Source organism: Rhinoderma darwinii, chromosome 2, assembly GCF_050947455.1.
Source record: "Rhinoderma darwinii isolate aRhiDar2 chromosome 2, aRhiDar2.hap1, whole genome shotgun sequence".
Classification (NCBI taxonomy): domain Eukaryota; kingdom Metazoa; phylum Chordata; class Amphibia; order Anura; family Rhinodermatidae; genus Rhinoderma; species Rhinoderma darwinii.
The window spans coordinates 354115579-354137964 of record NC_134688.1 but is presented as its reverse complement, the minus strand read 5'-3'; the positions used below and the strand labels follow the sequence as shown (position 1 = coordinate 354137964).

The following is a 22386-nucleotide window of genomic DNA, read 5'->3' as shown; positions in this document are numbered from 1 at the left end:
TTTTTTAAAAGTTACCGCATTTAGTCATGTAGAATTTTTTTTTTAACTTTAACCCCTTCCCTCTTTAGCCACTTTTGACCTTCCTGACAGCTTCATTTTTCAAATCTGACGTGTCACTTTATGTGGTAATAACTCTGGAATGCTTTCACCTATCCAAGCGATTCTGAGATTGTCTTCTCGTGACACATTGTACTTTAAGTTACTGGCAAAATTTGCTCGATATGTTCAGTATTTTATTGTGAAAAACACCAAAATTTGGCGAAAAATGTCAAAAATTAGCATTTTTCTCAATTTAAATGTAATGTGTCGCTAGAAAAAAATTATTATTTTTTTTAGTTAAACAATTAGTGTATAGGTGATGAAACATTGTTCTAATTTTTTACATTTTTTTCACGAAATTAGATTCTAATTTATAATATTTCCCAGCGCTGGTCACTAGATGGAACAATTCCCAAAATTGCAGCACTGCATGTGGTAAAGCAACCACATTGCTTTATGCTGCAAAATTTGAGAAAACTCACTCGCTCTAGTGAGCTCTCAGAATCCCCCCTCCTTTATCCTGGCTAGTGCCGGGAGAAACGAGGGGGATTGAACGGTCAAACCTCCTACACTGTGTGTCGCCATTTTTTGAGCTAACACACAGTGTAGTAGGTTAACATACAGTAAAACACAAACATACACAGACCTAACTTACCTGCTTCTGCCGCCGCCGCTCCCTCCGGTCCGTCCGCTCCGTCTGCTACCTCCGCTCCAAGTGCACAAGTCCGGAAGTAGTAATCTTACTGTCCGGCCGAGACTTCCGGTCCACAAGAAAATGGCACGTCGCACAGTTCAATTTGGACTGTTCACTATGGGACTGTATGTGCCGTATTCCATGTCTGTATGTGTCGTTAATCGACACATACAGAGATGGAAAAAAAAATGGCAGCCCCCATGGACAAGAAAAAGTGAAAAAAAAAAAGTAAAACACAAAACACACAAATAAATAACAATTTTTTTAATAAAACACTGAAAGCAAATTGATCTAAAATTATTTTTTTTCGTGACACTGGTCCTTTAAATGTATCTGCTTGTAAGACAGGCAGTTATACCACACAAAATTGTTGCTAATTAACATCCCCCATATGTCTACTTTAGATTGGCATCGTTTTTTGAACATCCTTTTATTTTTCTATGACCTCACAAGGCTTAGAACTTTAGCAGCAATTTCTCACATTTTCAAGAAAATTTCAAAATGCTATTTTTACAGGGGCCAGTTCACTTGTGAAGAGGCTTTGAGGGGCCTATATATTAGAAACCCCCAAAAAGTCACCACATTTTAAAAACTTCACCCCTCAAAGTATTCAAAACAGCATTTAGAAAATGTCTTAACCCTTTACACATTTCACAGGAATTAAAGCAAAGTAGAGGTGAAATGTACAAATTTCATATTTTTTTGCAGAAATACATTTTTAATACAATTTTTTTTATAACAGAAGTTTTTACCAGAGAAATGCAACTCAATATTTGTTGCCCAGGTTCTGCAGTTTTTGGAAATATCCCACATGTGGCCGTAGCGTGCTACTGGAATGAAGCACCGGCCTCAGAAGCAAAGGAGCTCCTAGTGGATTTTGGGGCCTTATTTTTATTAGAATATATTTTAGGCGCCATGTCAGGTTTGAAGGGCTCTTGCGGTGCCAAAACAGTCAAAATCCCCCAAAAGTGATCCCATCTGGGAAACTAGGCACCTCAAAGAAATTATCTAGGGGTATAATGAGCGTTTTGACCCCACATGTTTTTTGCATAAATTATTGGAAGTAGGCCCTGAAAATGACAATCTAAATTTTTTCAAAGAAAATGTAGGTTTAGCTAATTTTTTCTCATTTCCACAAGGACTGAAGGAGAAAAAGCACCGTAAAATTTGTAAAGCAATTTCTCCCGAGTAAAACAATACCCCACATGTGGTAATAACCGGCTGTTTGAACACACGGCAGGGCTTAGAATGGAAAGAGCGCTATTTGGCTTTTGGAGAGAACATTTAGCAGGAATGGTTTGCGGAGGCCATGTCACATTTGCAAAGCCCCTGAGGGGACAAAACAATGAAAACGCCCCAAAAGTGACTCCATTTAGGAAACTACACCCCTTGAGGAATCCATCTAGGGGTGTAGTGAGCATTTTGACCCCACAGATGTTTCATAGAATTTATTAGAATTGGGCAGTGAAAATAAAAACAATCCTTTTTCTTCAATAAGACGTAGCTTTAGCGCAAATTTTTTCATTTTCTCAACAAATAAAGGAAAAAAAGAACCCAACATTTGTAAAGCAATTTCTCCTGAGTATGGCAATACTCCATATGTGGTCATAAACTGCTGTTTGGGCAAACGGCAGGGCTCAGAAGGGTAGGAGTGCCATTTGAAGTGCAGATGTTGCTGGATTGGTTTCTGGGTGCCTGTGGGCCCAAAACAGTGGAAACCCCCCAGCAGTAACCCAATTTTGGAAACTACACCCCTCAATGCATTTACCTAGGGGTGTAGTAAGCATTTTAACCCTGCAGGTGTTTTGTAGAAATTAGTGTGAACTTGATGTTGCAGAGTGAAAATGGGATTTTTTCCATAGATATGCCAATATGTGGTGCCCGGCTTGTGCCACCATAACAAGACAGCTCTCTAATTATTATTCTGGGTTTCCTGGTTTTAGAAACACCCTACATGTGGCCCTAATCTTTTGCCTGGACATTTGACAGGGCTCAGGAGTGAAAGCGTACCATGTAAAATTGAGGCCTAATTTGTCGATTTACAAAGTATTGGTTCACAACTGCAGAGGCTCAGATGTGAAATAATAAAAAGAAACCCCTGAGAAGTGACCCCATTTGGAAACTACACCCCTCAAGGCATTTGTTAAAGAGGATCTGTCACCAGATTTTGCAACCCCTATCTGCTATTGCAGCAGATAGGCGCTGCAATGTAGATTACAGTAACGTTTTTATTTTTTAAAAACGAGCATTTTTGGCCATGTTATGACCATTTTTGTATTTATGCAAATGAGGCTTGCAAAAGTCCAAGTGGGCGTGTTGAAAAGTAAAAGTACAACTGGGCGTGTATTATGTGCGTACATCGGGGCGTTTTTACTTCTTTTACTAGCTGGGCGTTCTGACGAGAAGTATCATCCACTTCTCTTCAGAACGCCCAGCTTCTGGCAGTGCAGATACATCCGTGTTCTCGAGAGATCACGCTGTGACGTCACTCACAGGTCCTGCATCGTGTCAGACGAGCGAGGACACATCGGCACCAGAGGCTACAGTTGATTCTGCAGCAGCATCGGCGTTTGCAGGTAAGTAGCTACATCGACATCAATTAATTGACGTCCTCTTGCGCATTTCGGTTATATCAAATTTTTTTTTTCCCGGTTTAAACTGTATCTGCAAATTCAAGATGCAAATAATTGAATCCAATGGTAGAGCAGGGGACTGTAAGGTCCCTTCTCTACCATTCACTTTGTCTCGCTGGACGCGAGGCAGTGACGTAATCGTGCCTGTTTGCGCCGAGCTGCACAGACCAGAGGGATCTCCACTTATTATTGGAACAGGGTTAGGTGAGTATGTATATTATTATTTTTATCAGGCACTGTTGGGGGCAGCTGTGGGGCATTATACAGCGTGGGGGCAGCTATGGGGCATTATGCAGCGTGGGGGCAGCTATGGGGGACTTTATACTGTGGGGTGCGGCTATGGGGGCATTATACTGTGTGGAGGCAGCTATAGGGGCATTATACTGTGGAATTCAGTTATGGGGCATTATACTATGTAGAGGCAGCTATGGGGGAATTATACTGTGTGGAGGGCAGTTATGGGCGGCATTATATGGTGTGGAGGACCGTTATGGGGGATTATACTGTGTGGTGGCATCTATGGGAGGTGTTCTACTGTGGGGACAGCTATGGGGCATTATAATGTGTGGGGGCAGCTATGGGGCATTATACTGCGTGGGGGCAGTGTCGGGTATATTATATACAGTAGTATACAGCAGGCTCGGGATAAATATTCAATAGTGTAGCATTTAAATAGGGGGCGTGGCATGTAAAATGGGTGTGACCTAAATCTTTCAGTAATCGAGGTTACAAGTTTGATTAATCGTGATTTTGATTTAGATTTTCGATTTTGAATCGCCCAGCCCTACTTTGATATGAATTATGTATGCCTTTTTTTAAAACATAATTTTGGCATTTTGTTTGTTTTTCAGTGTCACTAGGATACTAGACCATGTGATTGGTTGATCGATCATAACATACACTGCAATACTTCTGCATTTCCTTTCTTTTGTGCCCAGTGCTGTGTTTGGCTCAAAAAACAGAACCAACAACTGCTTGTGTGATTCTGGCCTTATTCCTTCTTTTAGTATCGGTTTCTGGCTTTGGCAAAAAAAAAAAACATCAAAAATTGCATAAATGGTCACTAGAATGGGGTATGAGGAATCACAGCTGAGGAGGGATGCAGGCCATTGTTTTACATACATGCATACATGGATGTAAAGTGGCTATACACGTAGAGAATTGTTGGCAGATCCCATTTGTAATCGAATGTGTACAGAGTCTCTGTGACCCTGACCTACCAGTCATTGGAAAGACGGATCAGGCATCACAGCAATTGTTTATATTGACATAAATAGCCCCAAGCCTAATGCATTCCTATGGACAGCGATTTTATAACAGCGGTATTTTTTTTTTTTTTTGTAATGAGATAATTAGCTTTATCAAATTGCTATCAATAGTGAATGCATTAGATTGCTCACTACAAAATAAAAAGTCTTGGTTTGGGTCACCATACATGTGCAGCATGTAATAGGCAGGGCTGTATAAACCATGCCTCACTAAATGTTTTTTATTTTTTTTCGTTATTTAGATATCTGTGACGTTGCATTTGGCGCCCGACATTTAAACAACCCAATGAACTGTCAACGGGGCGTAAAATTGACAAGGGTGTGTGTAACATCGCTGTGGCACTGTCCAATCAGCTATGGACAGTGTCGCAGCAAGAGCTGGAGAGTGGAGAGCGTGTGCGCAAGCGCAGCTCCGCCGCAACCACAGAAGAGCAGAAGAATTCTTCTGTTCCATGACGGCGGCAGTATTTTCGGGATCGGCATCGGAGCTGTGCGCGCGCATGCACGCTCACTCTTCAGCTCTATGCAGACAAGGACGAATAGACTGTGATCTTTCGTGAGACCTCACACAGTCTTGTCGTCCTTGTCTGCCTAGAGCTGACTGGTGAGTGAGAGCGTGCGCGAGCGCCCGCCCACATGCGCGCACAGCTCCGATGCTGCTCCCGAAGATGCAGCGCACGCGCAGCTGTGAGAGCATGAGCGCACACGCTCTCCTCTCTCCAGCTCTTGCTGTGACACTATTCATAGCTGATTGGACAGTGTCACAGCGATGTTACACGCCCCCTTGCCAACTACACTCCCTATTGACGGTTCAGGTGGTTATTTAAATATCGAGCGCCAAATATAACGGCACCGATATCTAAATAGCGGAGGAGGATAGGAATTTTTTTTAAAGTTCCCCAGGGTTTGTGCAGCCCTGCCCATTACATGCTGCACTCAGCTGCTCATTTATGGGCAGGTGAAAGGTTCTCTTTAAACAACTTAAAGAGGCTTTGTCACCAGATTATAAATGTCCTATCTCCTACCTAATCTGATCGGCGCTGTAATGTAGATAAGTGTTTTTTTATTTTGAAAAACTATCATTTTTGAGCAAGTTATAAACCATTTTAGATTTATGCTAATTAGTTCTTAATGCCCAATTGGGTGTTTTTTTTAAAATTTTTACCAAGTGGGCGTTGTAAAGAGAAGTGTATGACGTTGACCAATCAGTGACCAATTGGCGTCATACACTTCTCTTCATTCCAGCCCAGATTGTTTCACTGCACAGTGTGATCTCGTGAGATTACGCTGTGACGTTCCTCCCGCAGGTCCTTCAACGGAGCGATGGAAGAGTCAACAGACATCGCCTCCAGCCGTGCCAGGACGTTTATCCGAATCTGCAGCGGCTGAAGGCGATGTCTGTTCAGTCTTCCATGGCTCCGATGAAGAACCTGTGGGAGGAACGTCGACTACGCTATTGATTCCATTAAAACGACGGAACCCCTGCACAACGGAGACAAACGGAAACCATTTGCATCGGATCTGTCACCATTGAAATCAGAGGTGATGGAAACCTCTGGTTTCCTTTTGAATCAGTCAGGGCTCCATTCCGACAGAGTGGAGCCCTTACGCAGATGTGAACGCAGCCTTATACTGAATCTCTACACTTGTGTCCAGTTGTAGAAACATTACTTGAAATTATAACCCGTGTTACAGTAAGGCTTTAGTCTCTAGTTTTAACGGTATGTTATATAAACTACAATAAGAATTTTTTTTTACCACAGCATACGTTTCCATGGCCACGTGCAAGGCAAGTTGTTTCTAGTCAAATTAGATTGTACAACATGACTTTTTCTCCTGTAGATTGTTGTACCTAGGCATTGTCTGTTTTCAAGCAGATGGTATAGCAACAAAAGGGTTACAATTCAGCCCCTCCCCACATTGAACCAAAAATGTACTAGAGCGTTAATCTTTATTGTGCTACTAGCATGTATTGCAGGCTCCTACAAATCCCTGTTAACATCGTTCTCATTTCCTTTCTCAGCTTCAGCTCGAGGAAAAGAGAAGCGACAAGATGGACATAAAAAGCTTGAGTGACAATGAGCTAAAAGAACAGCTGAGGGAACTTGGGGTCAATCCGGGACCCATCTTACGTATGCATATCATATCTTACAGAGCTGCCATGGGGGAGGGAGTGCCAGATCGATGTACAGGAAGTCAGTCAATGATAGTCAATGATTACTCAGCACAAGAGAATAATCCTTCGCTGTAGATCAAAGCCAACAACCGACCATAGATCCATTATCATTTCTAGCCACATAGGTGTAATGGCATTGGTTAGAGATGAACAAATACTTGGTGATCATTTTGTAGAAATGTGCACAGATACATGTATGTACGCTTATCTAATATAGTTACACAAAAGTAAAATATACATCTCTTATGTGTGTGTTTTTAAATACAGAACTAGGTTTATACACACAGCTCTCAGAAAAAACCTATTCCTAGATGTGGTATTATGCAATAATTGAAATGCAGTGCAGGATTACAAGTACAGATACGAGCATTTAAAATCCGCTCATGTAAAGTGAGATTGTCTAGTGCATTATAGAGAACAAAAGTTATGAATTCATTTCAGTGATTGCATAATTCCGCACATTTCCTTTTAGAGTTTTTCCCTTTTAGAAGTGTTGCGTTCTTTTGGCTTCTGATATTTCATGGAGATTGTGCTGAAACACGATCTCCAGACGGCCGATGCTTAGCAAAGCTGGACTGATCTTCTCTCAAAACAGCCAATAAAGCATAGTCTATTATGTGTGTTATAGGACTAATACATAAATTGTATTTTTTAAATGTATGTGTGTGTGTGTGTGTGTGTGTGTGTGTGTATATGTATATAAAAATTATCTTTTCTAGCCACCACCAGGACCATTTATGAAAAGAAGTTACAGCAACTACTTGAACAAAAGCAGGTGAAAGAAAATGGAGGAGGACATGAGGATCAGTATTCAGATAGTGAAGATGAAGGTTGGTGCATATGGTTACATAGATAAGGTTGAAAAATTACACTTGTCCACTAAGTCCAACCTATAATCCTACCGTTTTGAGCAAGAGGAAGTGGAAAACACATGAGGCTGATGCCAATTGCTCCATATTATATAAATCCCTGGATTATCGTCCCATCTCCAGAAATCTAGAATATATAGGACCCTGGTAACATTACGGTCTGAGCCCTCCGTCGTGAGGACTCCAGACGTATACCTCTGGAAGTCTGCAACATGTCTCCCACTGTATAGGCATACAGTGGGATACGTTAACCATACACCCCCTACCTGCCTAGACTGGTGACCGAGTCAGAGATGAGCGAAAAGGCCCAGGCAGTGCAGAAACACCTGCCAACCTCTGGGCTCTGTGACAAAGATTAAAGTGCTGTCTTGTACCGCAGAAAATAGTTTGCAACCAACTACTATCTTCACTAACACAAATCCCACTGGGGGAACTCAGACACCTCCGGGCTTTTGGCAGTCTGCAGGGTTCGCTACTCTTAACGAGTGTCCCCTCAGTATGCAGCCTCTGGCAGGTGATCAGGTCGCTGGAGTAGAAGAACGGCGGCTCCGTCAGAGGGATGACCTGAGACGTGAGGTGGAGCCCTGATCTAAAGAGTCATCTATATATGGACCGTTGCGTCACTCAAGCTTCCCGGGGTTGCTGTGTGAACGCTGGGTAACTTCATTGGTGGTGATGCATCTGTGTATGCACTGTTGGGCTATAGTTCACACAGGGCGGATACGCTGCGTAAATTCGCCCCGGGTGCCAAATTACGGTGCAGTTTTTCGTCCGGAATGTCCACTGCGGAAAACTTCCCGATTTTCCGCAACGAAATCCGTTGCAGAAAATTGCAGTATTTACGCTACATGTGAACTTAGCCTCGCTGTGCGGAACAGGGATTGATGAGGTAGAGGCTGCGAGACAGATTTACGCTTCCATAGTAGCAATTTATCAGGAGTAGCCTGAGGCACGCACTGATGTGAGCTTGTTGGATCCGGGAAGCAATTCTTCTACGCCCTCTGTGCTGGCTAGGCATTCCCATCTTCACCACTGTGTGACCGCTGCATCACCCCAGCTGTAGGCAAAATACAGGCCACGCCCACAACGGATCGTGGTCTGTAGTCTGCCAGCAAGGGGAGTAGGGAGGCTTTCGGACTGATTTATGAAGACTGGCGTTTTATATACCAGTCTTCGCTATTTTCTCTGCTGGAGTAAGAGGCAACAGTCCCTAGGGGGAGAAATAAAAAACAGTAAAATAACTTTTTTAATAAATAAAAGAAAAATGAAAAGCTCAAAACACCCCCGTTTTCCAATTTTCCTCTCAAGCACAATGTAAAAAAAAAGATAAAAAGTGAACATAACTGGTATCGATGCATCCATAACTATTACAATATATAATTATTTAATCGACACGGTGAACACCGAAAAAAAGTACAACGCCAGAATCGCAGTTTTTTGGTTATTTCATCTCCCACAAAAAATTGAATAAAAAGTGATCAAAAAGTCTCATGTACCCCAAAATGGTACCAATAGAAACTACATCTCACCCCGCAATAAATAAGCCCTCACACTGCTCAATCTACAGGAAAATAAAAAGTTATGCCTGACAGAATGTGGCGACAAAACTAACATTTTATTTTTAGCAATCAGTTTTTTCCTTGTAAAAGTAGTAAAACATGAAAAAAACGTTATAAATTTGGCATCGCCGTAATCGTCTTGACCCGCAGAATGAAGTTAATGCACAGTTTTTACTGCACAGTGAACGCCGTAAAAACAAAACCACCCAAAAGATTGAGGAATCGCCGTTTTTTTCCTATTTTACCACACAAATATTTTTATTCCTGTTTCCCACTACATTAAATGGTGCAGTGAAAATCTACAACTTGTCCCGCAAAAAACGAGCCCTAATACGGCAATATTGATGGAAAAATAAAAGTTATGGCTTTTGGAACGTGGGGAGGGAAAAACGTATGTGAAAATTCTGTGTGTACACACACACACACACACACACACACACACACACACACACACACACACACACACACACACACACACACACACACACTATATAACATCATGATATATATATTAGCATGATGCAGGGATCCATTGATTGCAGCAATTGTCCGTCTCTAGTCTTGCAGAAGATGTCTGTATAGATACTATATGCTGGGGAGAGATTGCAGCAGGAGATTCTGTGACCTGATTAGTTGAGCTGATTGGCTCATGCACGAGTTAAAAGCAAAGCATCTTGGGATATAAGGGCACGAGATCTGGCTTCAACTCCCTTAGCTGATGTCACTATAAGGAAGTGCCCGCCCATTTCATGAAGCAGCAAGACCAGATTTTTTACATTTACTCTCTGACAAGCATAACGACCAGATATAGGGCTAGGAAGTAGCTATCTGCATAATATAGGTATCGTTTGGAACTGTAGTGAAAGGCTCTATTCAGCTGTGCAAAAAATGATTTTTAGGCAATGTCATTGGAGGTACGCTTTAAGGTTATTTTCATTGAGAAACTCCAGGATATTTTACCCACAATAGATGTCAAATTTTGGCCCTTATTTTGAATATCGACACCACATTTGCCAAGAACCAGTCCAGTGAAACAGACCCTGTCATTCGACAATATTCGAAATTTAGGGTCTGTATCATAATACCTAATTAATGCAGAACTAGGCGTGTTTACTTAGAACACGGCCGTTTAACCCGTTAAATGCCACGGTCAATAGCGACCGCGGAATTTAACTTGTCTACAGAGGGAGAGAGCTCTCTCTTTCACACATCGGCGGCCCGCAAATGCACTCGCGGGCCTTCAATGGGGTGCCATGGTAGCCGGGGGCACGTCCTAATAGATTGCTTGTCAGATTTACACGGACAGGCAAAAATGCTCTGGTATACGAAGTATACCAAAGCATTATTCCAGCGATCTAAAGATCACATAGTAAAGTCCCCTAGTGGGACTAAAAAAATAATAAATGTGAAATAAAAATTACCGTAAAGAGTGGTTTTATTTAGTAAAAGTGTAAAAAATAAATAAAAGTACACATATATGGTATTGCCGCGACTGTAATGACCCAAACAATAAAGTTAATGTAATTTAAACTGCATGGTGAACACCGTAAAAAAAAAAAAAACGCAAAAAAACAATGGCGAAATTGCTATTTTTTTTCAATTGCCCCACCAAAAAATTCATAATAGTCAATCAACAAGACCCATGTACCCCGAATCAGTATTGATCAAAACTACGTCTCGTCCCGCAAAAAATAAGCCCTCATATCACTACATTGATGGAAAACTAAAAAGATTACGGCTCTTGGAAAGCGACGATGCAAAAAGCAAATAATTTTAGTTCAAAAGAGTCTTTATTGTGTAAATGTAGTAAAACATAAAAAACCTTTACATATGTGGCATTGCCGTAATCGTACCGACACATGGAATAAAGGTATTGTGTTAACGCAGCACAGTGTACGGTGTGAATTTAAAATGCATAGAACAGTGGCCTAATTTCAGTGTTTTTTTTTCTATTCCCCCCCCTAAAAAAAGTTTATAAAAGTCAATCAAAATGGTACCATCAAAAAGTACAACTAATCCCGCAAAAAACAAGTCCTCATACAGCTATGTCGACGGAAGAATAAAAAAGTTATAGCTCTTTGCATGAGACTATAGAAAAACAAAAAAAAATAGCTTGGTCATTAGGGCCTAAAATAGGGGGGGGGGGGGTCATTAAGGGGTTAGACCTCTACATTCCGCGATCAGAAAGGGGCACTCTTCACAGCTCAGAGCCCTCTCATGATATATAAACTGTGACTATTATCCGGAGTAGTGAGAATGGATACTGGACTTGTAGAATATTAGTAGACTAGCTTTTTTTTTTTTTTTAACTGTTTTGTTTTCTCTGTATCTGTGCTCTGCTAATTTGTGATCAGGGAGATAGTTTCAACTCCCTATTGATTTAAAATTTGGTCTAAAAGTAAATAGGGCAGATTTATCTAGACTAACGTATTATACATCATACCGAATATAAAGATCGCTGGAATAAAATATGCCAATTTTTTTAAATTAGTCGAATCTTGAGCTGTCCGTGTGCCAGAAAGGCAAATCGTAGCTGCCGTAGATTTGCGCTATAATTTTGACACTATAATTGACGCTATAATTTTGACACTTTCTGGCGTAAAAGATAGTAAACTTGTTGGGCTGCATCTGGTCCTACCCCTTTTTGATAAGTGATAAGCCACACCTTTTTTGTAAAGTGTAAATGTAGCAAATTGCAACTTTTGGGGCATTTGCGACTATTCTACGCCAGAAAACTGGTATAGAACGTATGATAAATATCCCCCGTTGTCTTTTTTATTATTGTTAACCTATTTTCTTTGTTTTAACTGCAGGTTTCTTCTCCTATAATAATAAATTCATTATGGTTTGCTTCCTCATCTATTTGCTTTATTAGTCGATTTTCTCCTTCTTTCATTATACTAGGAGACTTACAACAAATCCCTATCAGTATTTTATTCTTTCTCCCTCCCCTTATTTCCAGCTGTAGGGATTCATCTATTCATTTCCATCATAGATATCATCACGCAGGATGGGCATTAGGCAGGATTTTATGTATAAGCAAACCCCTCCCCCTTTTCTTATTAGTACGATCATTTCTTATAAGGCCTCATGCACACGAACGTATTCTTTTCCTCCCGTAAATACTGGCGTATTGCACCAGTATTTACGGACCTGTGCCCGTAAATACGGATACGGTGTAACCAGTATTCCACCCGTATTTACGGGCACGTTTTCGCTGCAAAATTGCACTGCACTAATCAGCAGCCCCTTCTCTCTATCAGTGCAGGATAAAGAGAAGGGGCAGCCCTTTCCGTAGAAAAAGTAAAAGAAATTCATACTTACCCGGCCGTTGTCTTGGTGACGCGTCCCTCTTTCGACATCCAGCCCGACCTCCCTGGATGACGCGGCAGTCCATGTGACCGCTACAGCCTGTGATTGGCTGCAGCGGTCACATGGGCTGAAACGTCCTCCTGGGAGGCCGGACTGGAGGAAGAAGCAGGGAGTTCTGGGTAAGTATGAACTTCTATTTTTTTTACACGTTGACCTATATTGTGATCGGTAGTCACTGTCCAGGGTGCTGAAAGAGTTACTGCCGATCGTTTAACTCTTTCAGCACCCTGGACAGTGACTGTCTCCTGACGTAGCCTAGCAACGCTCCCGTAATTACGGGTGCACACATGTAGTCACCTGTAATTTCGGGAGCCCCATAGACTTCTATGGGCCTGCCCGTGCCGTTATTACGGGCTGAAATAGAACATGTTCTATATTTTTCAACGGCACGGGCACCTTCCCGTAAGCATACGGGAAGGTACCCGTGGCCAATAGAAGTCTATGGGCCCGTGATTACGGGCGTTTTTACGTTCGTGTGCATGGGGCCTTAGACTGTAACCCTGCATATTAACAGCCCTGTCATAGCTATCATCCAGCCATGTATCACTTATCCCCTCTGTCACAATTCTCCTCCAACATCTATTCTAAGGCCAGGTCTGCACGGCGACTTTCTATACTGTAATTGCCCTTCACCAGTCCCTCGTTTAAAACTTCTCCAACCTCCTAGCCATTTTCTTTCAAACACCGCTACATCCTCCCAATTCAGGTGCAGCCCATCCCTACTGTGGATTCTGTAGCCAACAGCGAAGTTGGCTCAGTTCTCAAAGAACTCAACCCCTCCTTCCTACGCCATTTCTTGACACTTGTTTACCTTCCTAATTTTCTGCTGCCTCTCTAGTGTGGTATAGGTGGTATTTCAGAAAATAGTACATTTGTAGTCCTTGACCTGAGCTTGCTACCCATGTCACAAAAATTTTGCCAATGAACCTACCTGCTAACTGTCATTCATGCCAGTGTGCACCATCACCACTGGGTCTTCGCCAGCCCCTCCCCCCCCAATAATCTGTTAACCCGATCTACAATATTCCGATCACGCAGAAGGCAATACGCTGTTCTGTATTCCCAGTCTTTGAGACAGATTACCCTAATAGAGTATCCCACTACCAGGACCTGTCTAGCCTTTCCTATTCTCGCATTCGCTTTTTTACTGGAGCAGACATTACTCTGGTTTCTAGAGAAAGGGTCCTTCTCCAGCAGTGCTACCCCTGAACGGACGTCCCCGTCATTAGCCAACTTGGCAAATGTATTGGGGTGTTCTAGGTCAGGACTATTCTCCCTGCCACTCTTCGCTCTACCCCACCTTTTAACGGTAACCCAGCTATTTGCCTCGTCACGTCTGAACCTCCATGCTTCCACCCCCACCCCATCTGCCCCCGTGAGTGCTTGCTTGGTGAGCAGCAAACTCCTCTCCTTGTCAATTGGCCGACGTGTTGACAGTTGTGTTTGTTTTTTTTAGATTCAGAATCTGAGCTTCAAGAAAAGCAATTCCCACACAACCTTTCCAGCAGTATATTCTCTCAAGCTATTTTTCAAAGAGAACCTACATGTCACAGGATTGTACACTGGGCACTAATGGAACTCGTATTGGCTAATAGGAATTTCTAATAAATTTACAACACAGCGAGAACAAGTTTGGGGGCAAAAATACAACCACAAACCATGAACAAATAACAATTTCTTCTTAAGTCACTGAATTTCAATTAAGCCACTGCACGCTTTGGTGTTAGGGCACATGCACATGGCTGTAATATACGGCTCAAGCATGGGTCCCCCTCCTTTCGGTGTTACAGCAGCAGGGACAACCGTGCTGTGCCCTCCTGTAACTGACCGTAAATTTTCAGCAGCAGTCTTAGTGCAGTTACACATGACCGAGTTCCACTTGGGCTGTTTTTCACGGCATTCGAGTGGGACCTGATGATTTTCACGGACCCATTCCCTTTAGCGGGTGAATCAGGTCCGTGAATACTGACCCGATTCTCCGATCCATGGAAAGATAGGACAGGTCCTATCGTTCCACGCTTCATTGACGGGACCCGGCCGGCGCACAACGGTCTTGTGCATTAGGCGTTAGGCATCCATACACAGGAGGAAGTCTCTGCTGCAAAGCTCCAATAGATTACAACAGCACAGTGAGGTTTCTTCTGGATATACACTACCGTTAAAAAGTTTGGTGTCACCCAGACAATTTTGTGTTTTCCATGAAAACTCACACTTCTATTTATCAAATGAGTTGCAAAATGACTAGAAAATATAGTCAAGACATTGACAAGGTTAGAAATAGATTTTTATTTGAAATAAGAATTTTCTCCTTCAAACTTTGCTTTCGGCAAAGAATGCTCCATTTGCAGCAATTACAGCATTGCAGACCTTTGGCATTCTAGCTGTTAATTTGCTGAGGTAATCGGGAGAAATTTCACCCCATGCTACCAGAAGGCCCTCCCACAAGTTGGATTGGCTTGATGGGCACTTCTTGCGTACCATACGGTCAAGCTGTCCCACAACAGCTCTATGGGGTTGAGATCTGGTGACTGCGCTGGCCACTCCATTACAGATAGAATACCAGCTGCCAGCTTCTTCCCTAAATAGTTCTTGCATAATTTGGAGGTCTGCTTTGGGTCATTGTCCTGTTGTAGGATGAAATTGGCTCTAATCAAGCGCTGTCCACAGGGTATGGCATGGCGTTGCAAAATGGACTGATAGCCTTCCTTATTCAAAATCCCTTTTACCTTGTACAAATCTCCAACTTTACCAGCACCAAAGCAACCCCAGACCATCACATTTCCTCCACCATGCTTGACAGATGGCGTCAGGCACTCTTCCAGCATCTTTTCAGTTGTTCTGTGTCTCACAAATGTTCTTCTGTGTGATTCAAACTTCGATTCGTCTGTCCATAACACTTTATTCCAATCTTCCTCTGTCCAATGTCTGTGTGCTTTTGCCCATATTAATCTTTTCCTTTTATTAGCCTGTCTCAGATATGGCTTTTTCTTTGCCACTCTGCCCTGAAGGCCAGCATCCCGGAGTCGCCTCTTCACTGTAGACGTTGACACTGGTGTTTTGCGGGTACTATTTAATGAAGCTGCCAGTGAGGCATCTATTTCTCAAACTAGAGACTCTAATGTACTTGTCTTGTTGCTCAGTTGTGCAGCGGGCCTCCCACTTCTCTTTCTACTCTGGTTAGAGCCTGTTTGTACTGTCCTCTGAAGGGAGTAGTACACACCGTTGTAGGAAATCTTCAGTTTCCTGGAAATTTCTCGCATGGAATAGCCTTCATTTCTAAGAACAAGAATAGACTGTCGAGTTTCACATGAAAGCTCTCTCTTTCTATCCATTTTGAGAGTTTAATCGAACCCACAAATGTAATGCTCCAGATTCTCAACTAGCTCAAAGGAGGGTCAGTTTTATAGCTCCTCTAAACGGCAAAATTGTTTACAGCGGTGCTAACATAATTGCACAAGGGTTTTCAAGTATTTTCTAATCATCCATTAGCCTTCTAACACAGTTAGCAAACACAATGTACCATTAGAACACTGGAGTGATGGTTGCTGGAAATGGGCCTCTATACACCTATGTAGATATTGCATTAAAAACCAGACGTTTGCAGCTAGAATAGTCATTTAGCACATTAACAATGTATAGAGTGTATTTCTGATTAATATAATGTTATCTTCATTGAAAAAAAACGGTGCTTTTCTTGCAAAAATAAGGACATTTCTAAGTGACCCTAAACTTTTGAACGGTAGTGTAGATCCTAAGTGAGAGTGCACAGGGCTTTGTCTGCTGCTGGAGCTTTACTGTGCGTGCGTGACTGTGCAGCACGGGTGTATCTGCTGTTAGTTCTCAGAAAGGAGGGGGTACTTTACTAAAAACTTACAGGGCAAAGTTAAAGTTTCTTAGCAAGTACTGCAGCATATGATTTTTATTTATAACTGTAGTATAATTTAACAACTTCCTAACATTTGACATACATAGACAGCGGGTATCAGTTGTGTATTATTGGTGTGTTTTCCAGCTGTCACTTTTCACTAATGTCTGGAATCTGCAAAAACTCTGATTCCAAATATTAAACTACTTAGATGCTGCGATTGCTATTGACCATAGTGTCTAAGCCGTTAGACCGAGGGGGAGGCCCCTCAGTGACCCCATCAGCCCCCCTGCGATGTGGTTGTCATGACAGCTTGGAGGCCTAATGAAGGCCCCCAGGTCTGCCATCTTGATCTTCCTAATAAGTTCTTAATATGAGGACGCTAAAAGCGTAGTACACTGCAATTCATTAGTATTGTACCAACAATCTAATGATTGCATCTTCAGGTCCCCTAGTGAGACTAGAAAGTATGTAAAAATTAGTAAATGTTTTCATAATATAAGGAAAAAACTATTAAAAGTGAAAAACAAAAACCTTTTTTTAATTTTCCCCTAAAATAATATGAAAAAATAAACCTAATTCGTACTAGGGATGTCACGATACCAGAATTTGGACTTCGATACCGATACTTCGTGTAGTATTGCGATTTCGATACCAATTTCGATACTTTGCCAACAGTAGTAAAAAAAAAAAATTCTTCCGTTTTCTGATGTGAGGCGCGACGTGTGTTGAATTTTGAACGCGCCTCACATTAATAGTAATTAATCCAATCATGTTTCTCAGTCATAATGGGTTAATGTGCGAGGTACATGATGGGGTTAATTACTATTAATGTGAGGCACATGGAGGTTAAATTCATCATCGCACCTCGTGCCCCACAATAAGTGATAGAAAGCAGTTTTTATTTTATTTTTTTACAGCGTACACATCATAAATGATGCAAAAAAATTCTTGTGCGCGCCAATACTGAATGTGTGAATATTTTATGTATTGAGACTTATTTTAATGTTTATTGTAAAAAAGGTGAATGTGTATTTTTTTTTAAATTTAACAATACTTTGTTTTTACTTTTATTTTTAAACTTTAATGTACTGACATATATCATATATGTGCCAGTACATTAGCCTGTGTATGTATAGCACACAGGCAGTTGTTAGGACATACTTGGGTATGTCCTAACAACATGAAATATGGTAAGACAGCCCTGGGGTCCGTCAATAGACCCTGGGCTGTATTCCCATATATGGTATGGCCCTCGATTGCGTCACAGGAATTCCCTGTGACGCGATCCAGGGGCATCCCCCCCTTCTCATTTTCTCCTGAAAGCTGCAGTCAGCTGTGATCGCAGCATTCAGGGGAATAACGGCGGAGATGACAGGTTTCTCTGATCTCCGCCGTTATAGAGCAGGGCTGCGGCTGTGTAATACAGCCAATGCCCCGCTCCTGACAGGAAGTGCGCGCGCGGTCAGCATAAGGAGGTGCTGCCGGCGCTGCACTAATGAGCGGCAGTTCAGGCACTGGAGACAGAACATGGGGGTGTTTTGCAGTGCGCCCGTCATGTTCTGTCTTCAGTGCCGCAGATCATTAGTGCAGCGCCGGCCGAATCACATCATCCTGACCCCGCGAACTTATCATGACTCAGGAGCGGGGCTGTGGCTGAATTACACAGCCGCAGCCGCGCTCCCATACATTCATGTATTACTATACTGAGCTGTGCGGCTGCGCAGCTCAGTATCGAAATACAGGAAATAGCGGTATCGAACCGTTTAGGGATGCACAGTATCGAAACAGTATCGAAGTTTCGATGCACCGTGCATCCCTAATTAGTACTGCCTCGTCCGAATGACTACAATATAACCTTGTTTATCCCGCATGGTGAACACCATGAAAAAATACATGCCGAATTTTTTTTAGCAAAAAGGTACCAATAAAAACTAGCTCGCCCCGAAAAAAGACAAGCGCATACACACACACACACACACACACACACACACACACATATATATAAACAATGCCTTAATACTCCCAAAATATAGGGTAATTTTTTATTTCACCCTACAAAATAACTTTTAAAACTTTCTCAATACAATATGTGACGCAATAAATGGTACCATTAAAAACTACAACTTGTCCCGCAAAAAAACAAGCCCTCATACAAATGTGTCGACGGAAAAATAAGAGGAAGAAAATATTTTATTTAAGAGGATCTGTCCCCTATCCCAACATGTCTATTTTAGTAAATACTTGTATTCCCCCTGTGTAGTAGTGACTATATTTATTAATTGTCACAACCTCACAAAAGAGAACTGAAGATCTCGAAAAATTACCACTATATTTACGACAAAATACAATATATGCATATACATTATATGTGGTGGTTTATGATCTGCTGTAATGATAAATCCTATTCTTTCTAAAGGTGTTCAGGTGAAGAATCTCATGGAAATGAGATGTGAATTGAATGGAGGGGATGGAACACTTGGTTTTGACAGCTACAGCCAAAAAAATGTAAGTGGCCCCCACTGGCCGATATGTCAAATATAAATAAATACGATAAAAACATTGGCCCAGATTTCTGAAAACTGGCGGTTTATATGCTCGCCTTAGAAGCCCGCATCTTGAGGCGCACGCATCTTGCGCTGTCTTCGCACCACAAATTAAAATCTGTGCCTTTTTGTAGTTGACCTAGGTTTCCGCTATAATTTACGGCAATATCTGGCAGAAATTACAGTACATTTGCCTGCCTGCTGGTGGACCATCTTTTCCCACTAACCCCGCCCACTTTTGAAAAGGAACAAGAGCGCTTTTAAATAAAAATTGCGCAAAACAGGCGTGCGTCAATATTTTTAACTTTATTTTTTGCCAGTATACTGGCGCAAATATCTCCCCTTTATGGCTTAGGACATCTTAATTTACCAATTATACTAGGTAACCTCATTATATGCATTCCCACAGCCCTTTTGGAGACACTTTTTTTTTTTTTTTCCTGCCACTGGCACGTTTAGGGAAGTGCTGAGGGATTTGTTTCACCAGGTACGGTCTTGCCATATTTTATAAACACTAGAGCTTAAAAATGGGATGATTCTGACAAACTGTTGTAACACAAGCTGGTTGAAGATTGCGAGATGCCTCCCCAAATGATTACCAGAAGCGGTGCTTTGCAGCCCCATACATAACCCAATTATCTTGATCTGACATGTGTAGACCTATTCCAATGGTTGAAGTTGTCCCATAGTTAAATATGAAATTTCTGTTAGAACAGGCAAACATAACTATTTCTCAATTGGCGCTGATTCTTCTTGGCTGGCCTGCACAATAGCAGGAATTGCTCTGCTTCCCATGTACATGAGGATCCAGTAGCTTAGTCCCACTGCCCGAATGTGTGATCACCGGCACTGGACACTTTAGGTGGGCGTTCTCAGAGATAATCAAAAGAACACCAGGGACGCCTTAACAAGTATTTACCAGCAATATCTGGACACAAGCATTTTTTTTTAAACTGTTTAAATTGAGGAACCGTTATGTTTTGCGTGATTTAACTGAGAAATGTATTTGTGGGCTACCGCTTAAAACATGTGACCGCGCTAGGAGTAAGTATTACGGACCTGTAGGCTGTCTGCGTGCCGCCATATAGTGCCTCCATGAGGCACCTTATTCTCCTCTAGAAGAAATGCCCCAGTGACAGATCCTCTTTTACATTGTCTGTTAGGCCCCCTGCAAACTGCCGTGCCCGTAATCACGGTCCTTGATGGCGTCCGCGGACAGACACCCGCATTTTCGGCCTGTGCTCCCATACAAAGTATGGGAGCACGGTCCATAAAAAGCAAAAGACAGGACATGTCCTAACTTTTGTGGAGGCTTTCTACGGCCCGGCCCAGACACCTTCCCGTAATTATACGGGAAGGTGTCCCTGGTCAATAGAAGGGAATTGGTCCGTAATTGCGGCCATAGGCTCTATTCACACGACAGGGTCCAAGTGTCGGCCGATAAAAACGGCCGTTTTGGTCAGTTTTTCTCGGCGGTTTTGCATATGTTACAGGCCGTGTTTCCGTTTTTAACGGTCGATTTTGACCCGTTTTGCATTTGTTTTTTTTCCCTGTCCGTTTTAAAAACGGATGAATTTCATTTGTAATTTTTTTTGCCACACACTTCCCTCTGTAGATAATGCCACACGCTTCCCTCTGTAGATAATGCCACACACTGCCCCCTGTAGGTAGTGGCACACTGCCCCCTGTAGGTAGTGGCACACTGCCCCCTGTAGGTAGTGGCACACTGCCCCCCTGTAGGTAGTGGCACACAGCCCCCCTGTAGGTAGTGGCACACAGCCCCCCTGTAGGTAGTGGCACACAGCCCCCCTGTAGGTATATATGGCCAGTGATGTCAGGGACTTCTCTTAGAGCGGAAGCACCGGCCACAGCGCCGGGGATTCCGCTTCAGAACTCTCTGACGTCACTGTGTCCATATATGGACAGTGAAGTCAGGGACTTCTCCTGGAGCGGAATCCCCGGCCACATCGTTGCCGAAGCTGTGGCTGGGGCTCATACAGGGAGCAAAAAAATACCACCCTCCTCACATGCACTTCGCACTGTGAGGAGGAGGAGAGAGCGAGCGACGGAAGATACGGCCGTCACTCGGAACACATTCCAGTGATGGCCGTGTATTACCCGGCACCATAGACTTCTATGGGAGCCGAACGGCCGAAAATAGGGCCGTCAAAAAATCGGTCATGTGAATAGCCCCATTTGTGGTCTATTATTCCTACTGCGACTGTGTGACGGACGTTTTTTGAACGGCCGTCACACGGCCAGGAAATCCTGTTGTGTGAATAGGGCCTTACTGTTGAACATTAATCATTTAATATGTTGAGAATGTATTTGTAAAACAAACTATGAAACAGCGAGAATTTATTAAAAGGTATACTTTTTGTAATGGATGTTGAAGATAAACTGAAACAAACTGGCCCACTTGCTCTCATACTGTATATTTATGCTCTTTTATGCTTTGTTTTGAATTGACTTTTTTATTTAAACGTATTTTAATCGAAATCTATAGATTTGGAGTGGCAAGAAACTAATAGCAGCAGTATTATCTGACATAGTGAATGGTACCTTAGGCTCTGTTCACATCACATTTAGAGGCTACGTTCAGCATGTTTCCATAATATATATGCGCCGAACGTGAAGCCCCAACATACACCACATAGTAACATAGATCATCCATAAACCCGATGCAAAATAATGTTTTTTTTTTTACAGGGGCACAATGTAAAGTAAGTGCAGCAGACTATGCTTTCCTATACTGAGCATTTATAAAAAATAAAAGTCTATCTGCCTCGCAGATGCCAAAAGGATACCGTATTTTCCGGATTATAAGGCGCACCGGATTATAAGGCGCACTTTCTATGAGCGCCTTATAAGCAATCTTGTTTCATATATAAGGCGCACTGGATTATAAGGCGCAGCACATTACCGTTAAATAAACCATTGCTCAGACTGCAAGTCAAAATTTATTACACTTTTTAACAATAACTTGCAACTGGTTCAGCTGTAATTGCAAATCAAAACGTTTACCGTACTTTTTCAGTTCATTCCTCCACCAGAAATCCATCAAATCCGTCATCTTCAGTGTCGGAGTTGAACAGTTGGGCGATTTCGGCATCAAGCATGGGGTCCTCCTCTTCATTATCCGAGTCGGTCTCGTTGCTGCTGCTAGGCTCTTCAGTGGTGATTCCAGCCTTCCTGAAAGCTCGGATGACACTGGAGACTGATACATTCTTCCAGGCATCCACGATCCACTGGCACATAGTGGCATAACTCGCACGGCGTTGCCTCCCTGTGTTGGTGAATGTGTGGTCACCTTCTGTCATCCAATGCTCCCATGCAGCTCGCAATTTAACTTTAAATGACCTGTT

General features: G+C 42.4%; 1 protein-coding gene across 8 annotated transcripts in view; it reads left to right on the top strand.

Moving 5' to 3' along the window:
* Window positions 1–22386, top strand: part of LEMD1 (LEM domain containing 1) — a 54580-nt gene that overhangs the window by 13578 nt on the left and 18616 nt on the right. For all 8 annotated transcript variants that reach the window (XM_075853789.1, XM_075853787.1, XM_075853794.1 and 5 more), the window contains exons 2-4: window positions 6658–6766; window positions 7530–7640; window positions 18895–18983. In XM_075853789.1, the coding sequence (XP_075709904.1) occupies window positions 6688–6766; window positions 7530–7640; window positions 18895–18983 (279 nt within the window). In that variant the 5' untranslated portion in view covers window positions 6658–6687. The remainder of the gene's footprint in view (window positions 1–6657; window positions 6767–7529; window positions 7641–18894; window positions 18984–22386) is intronic.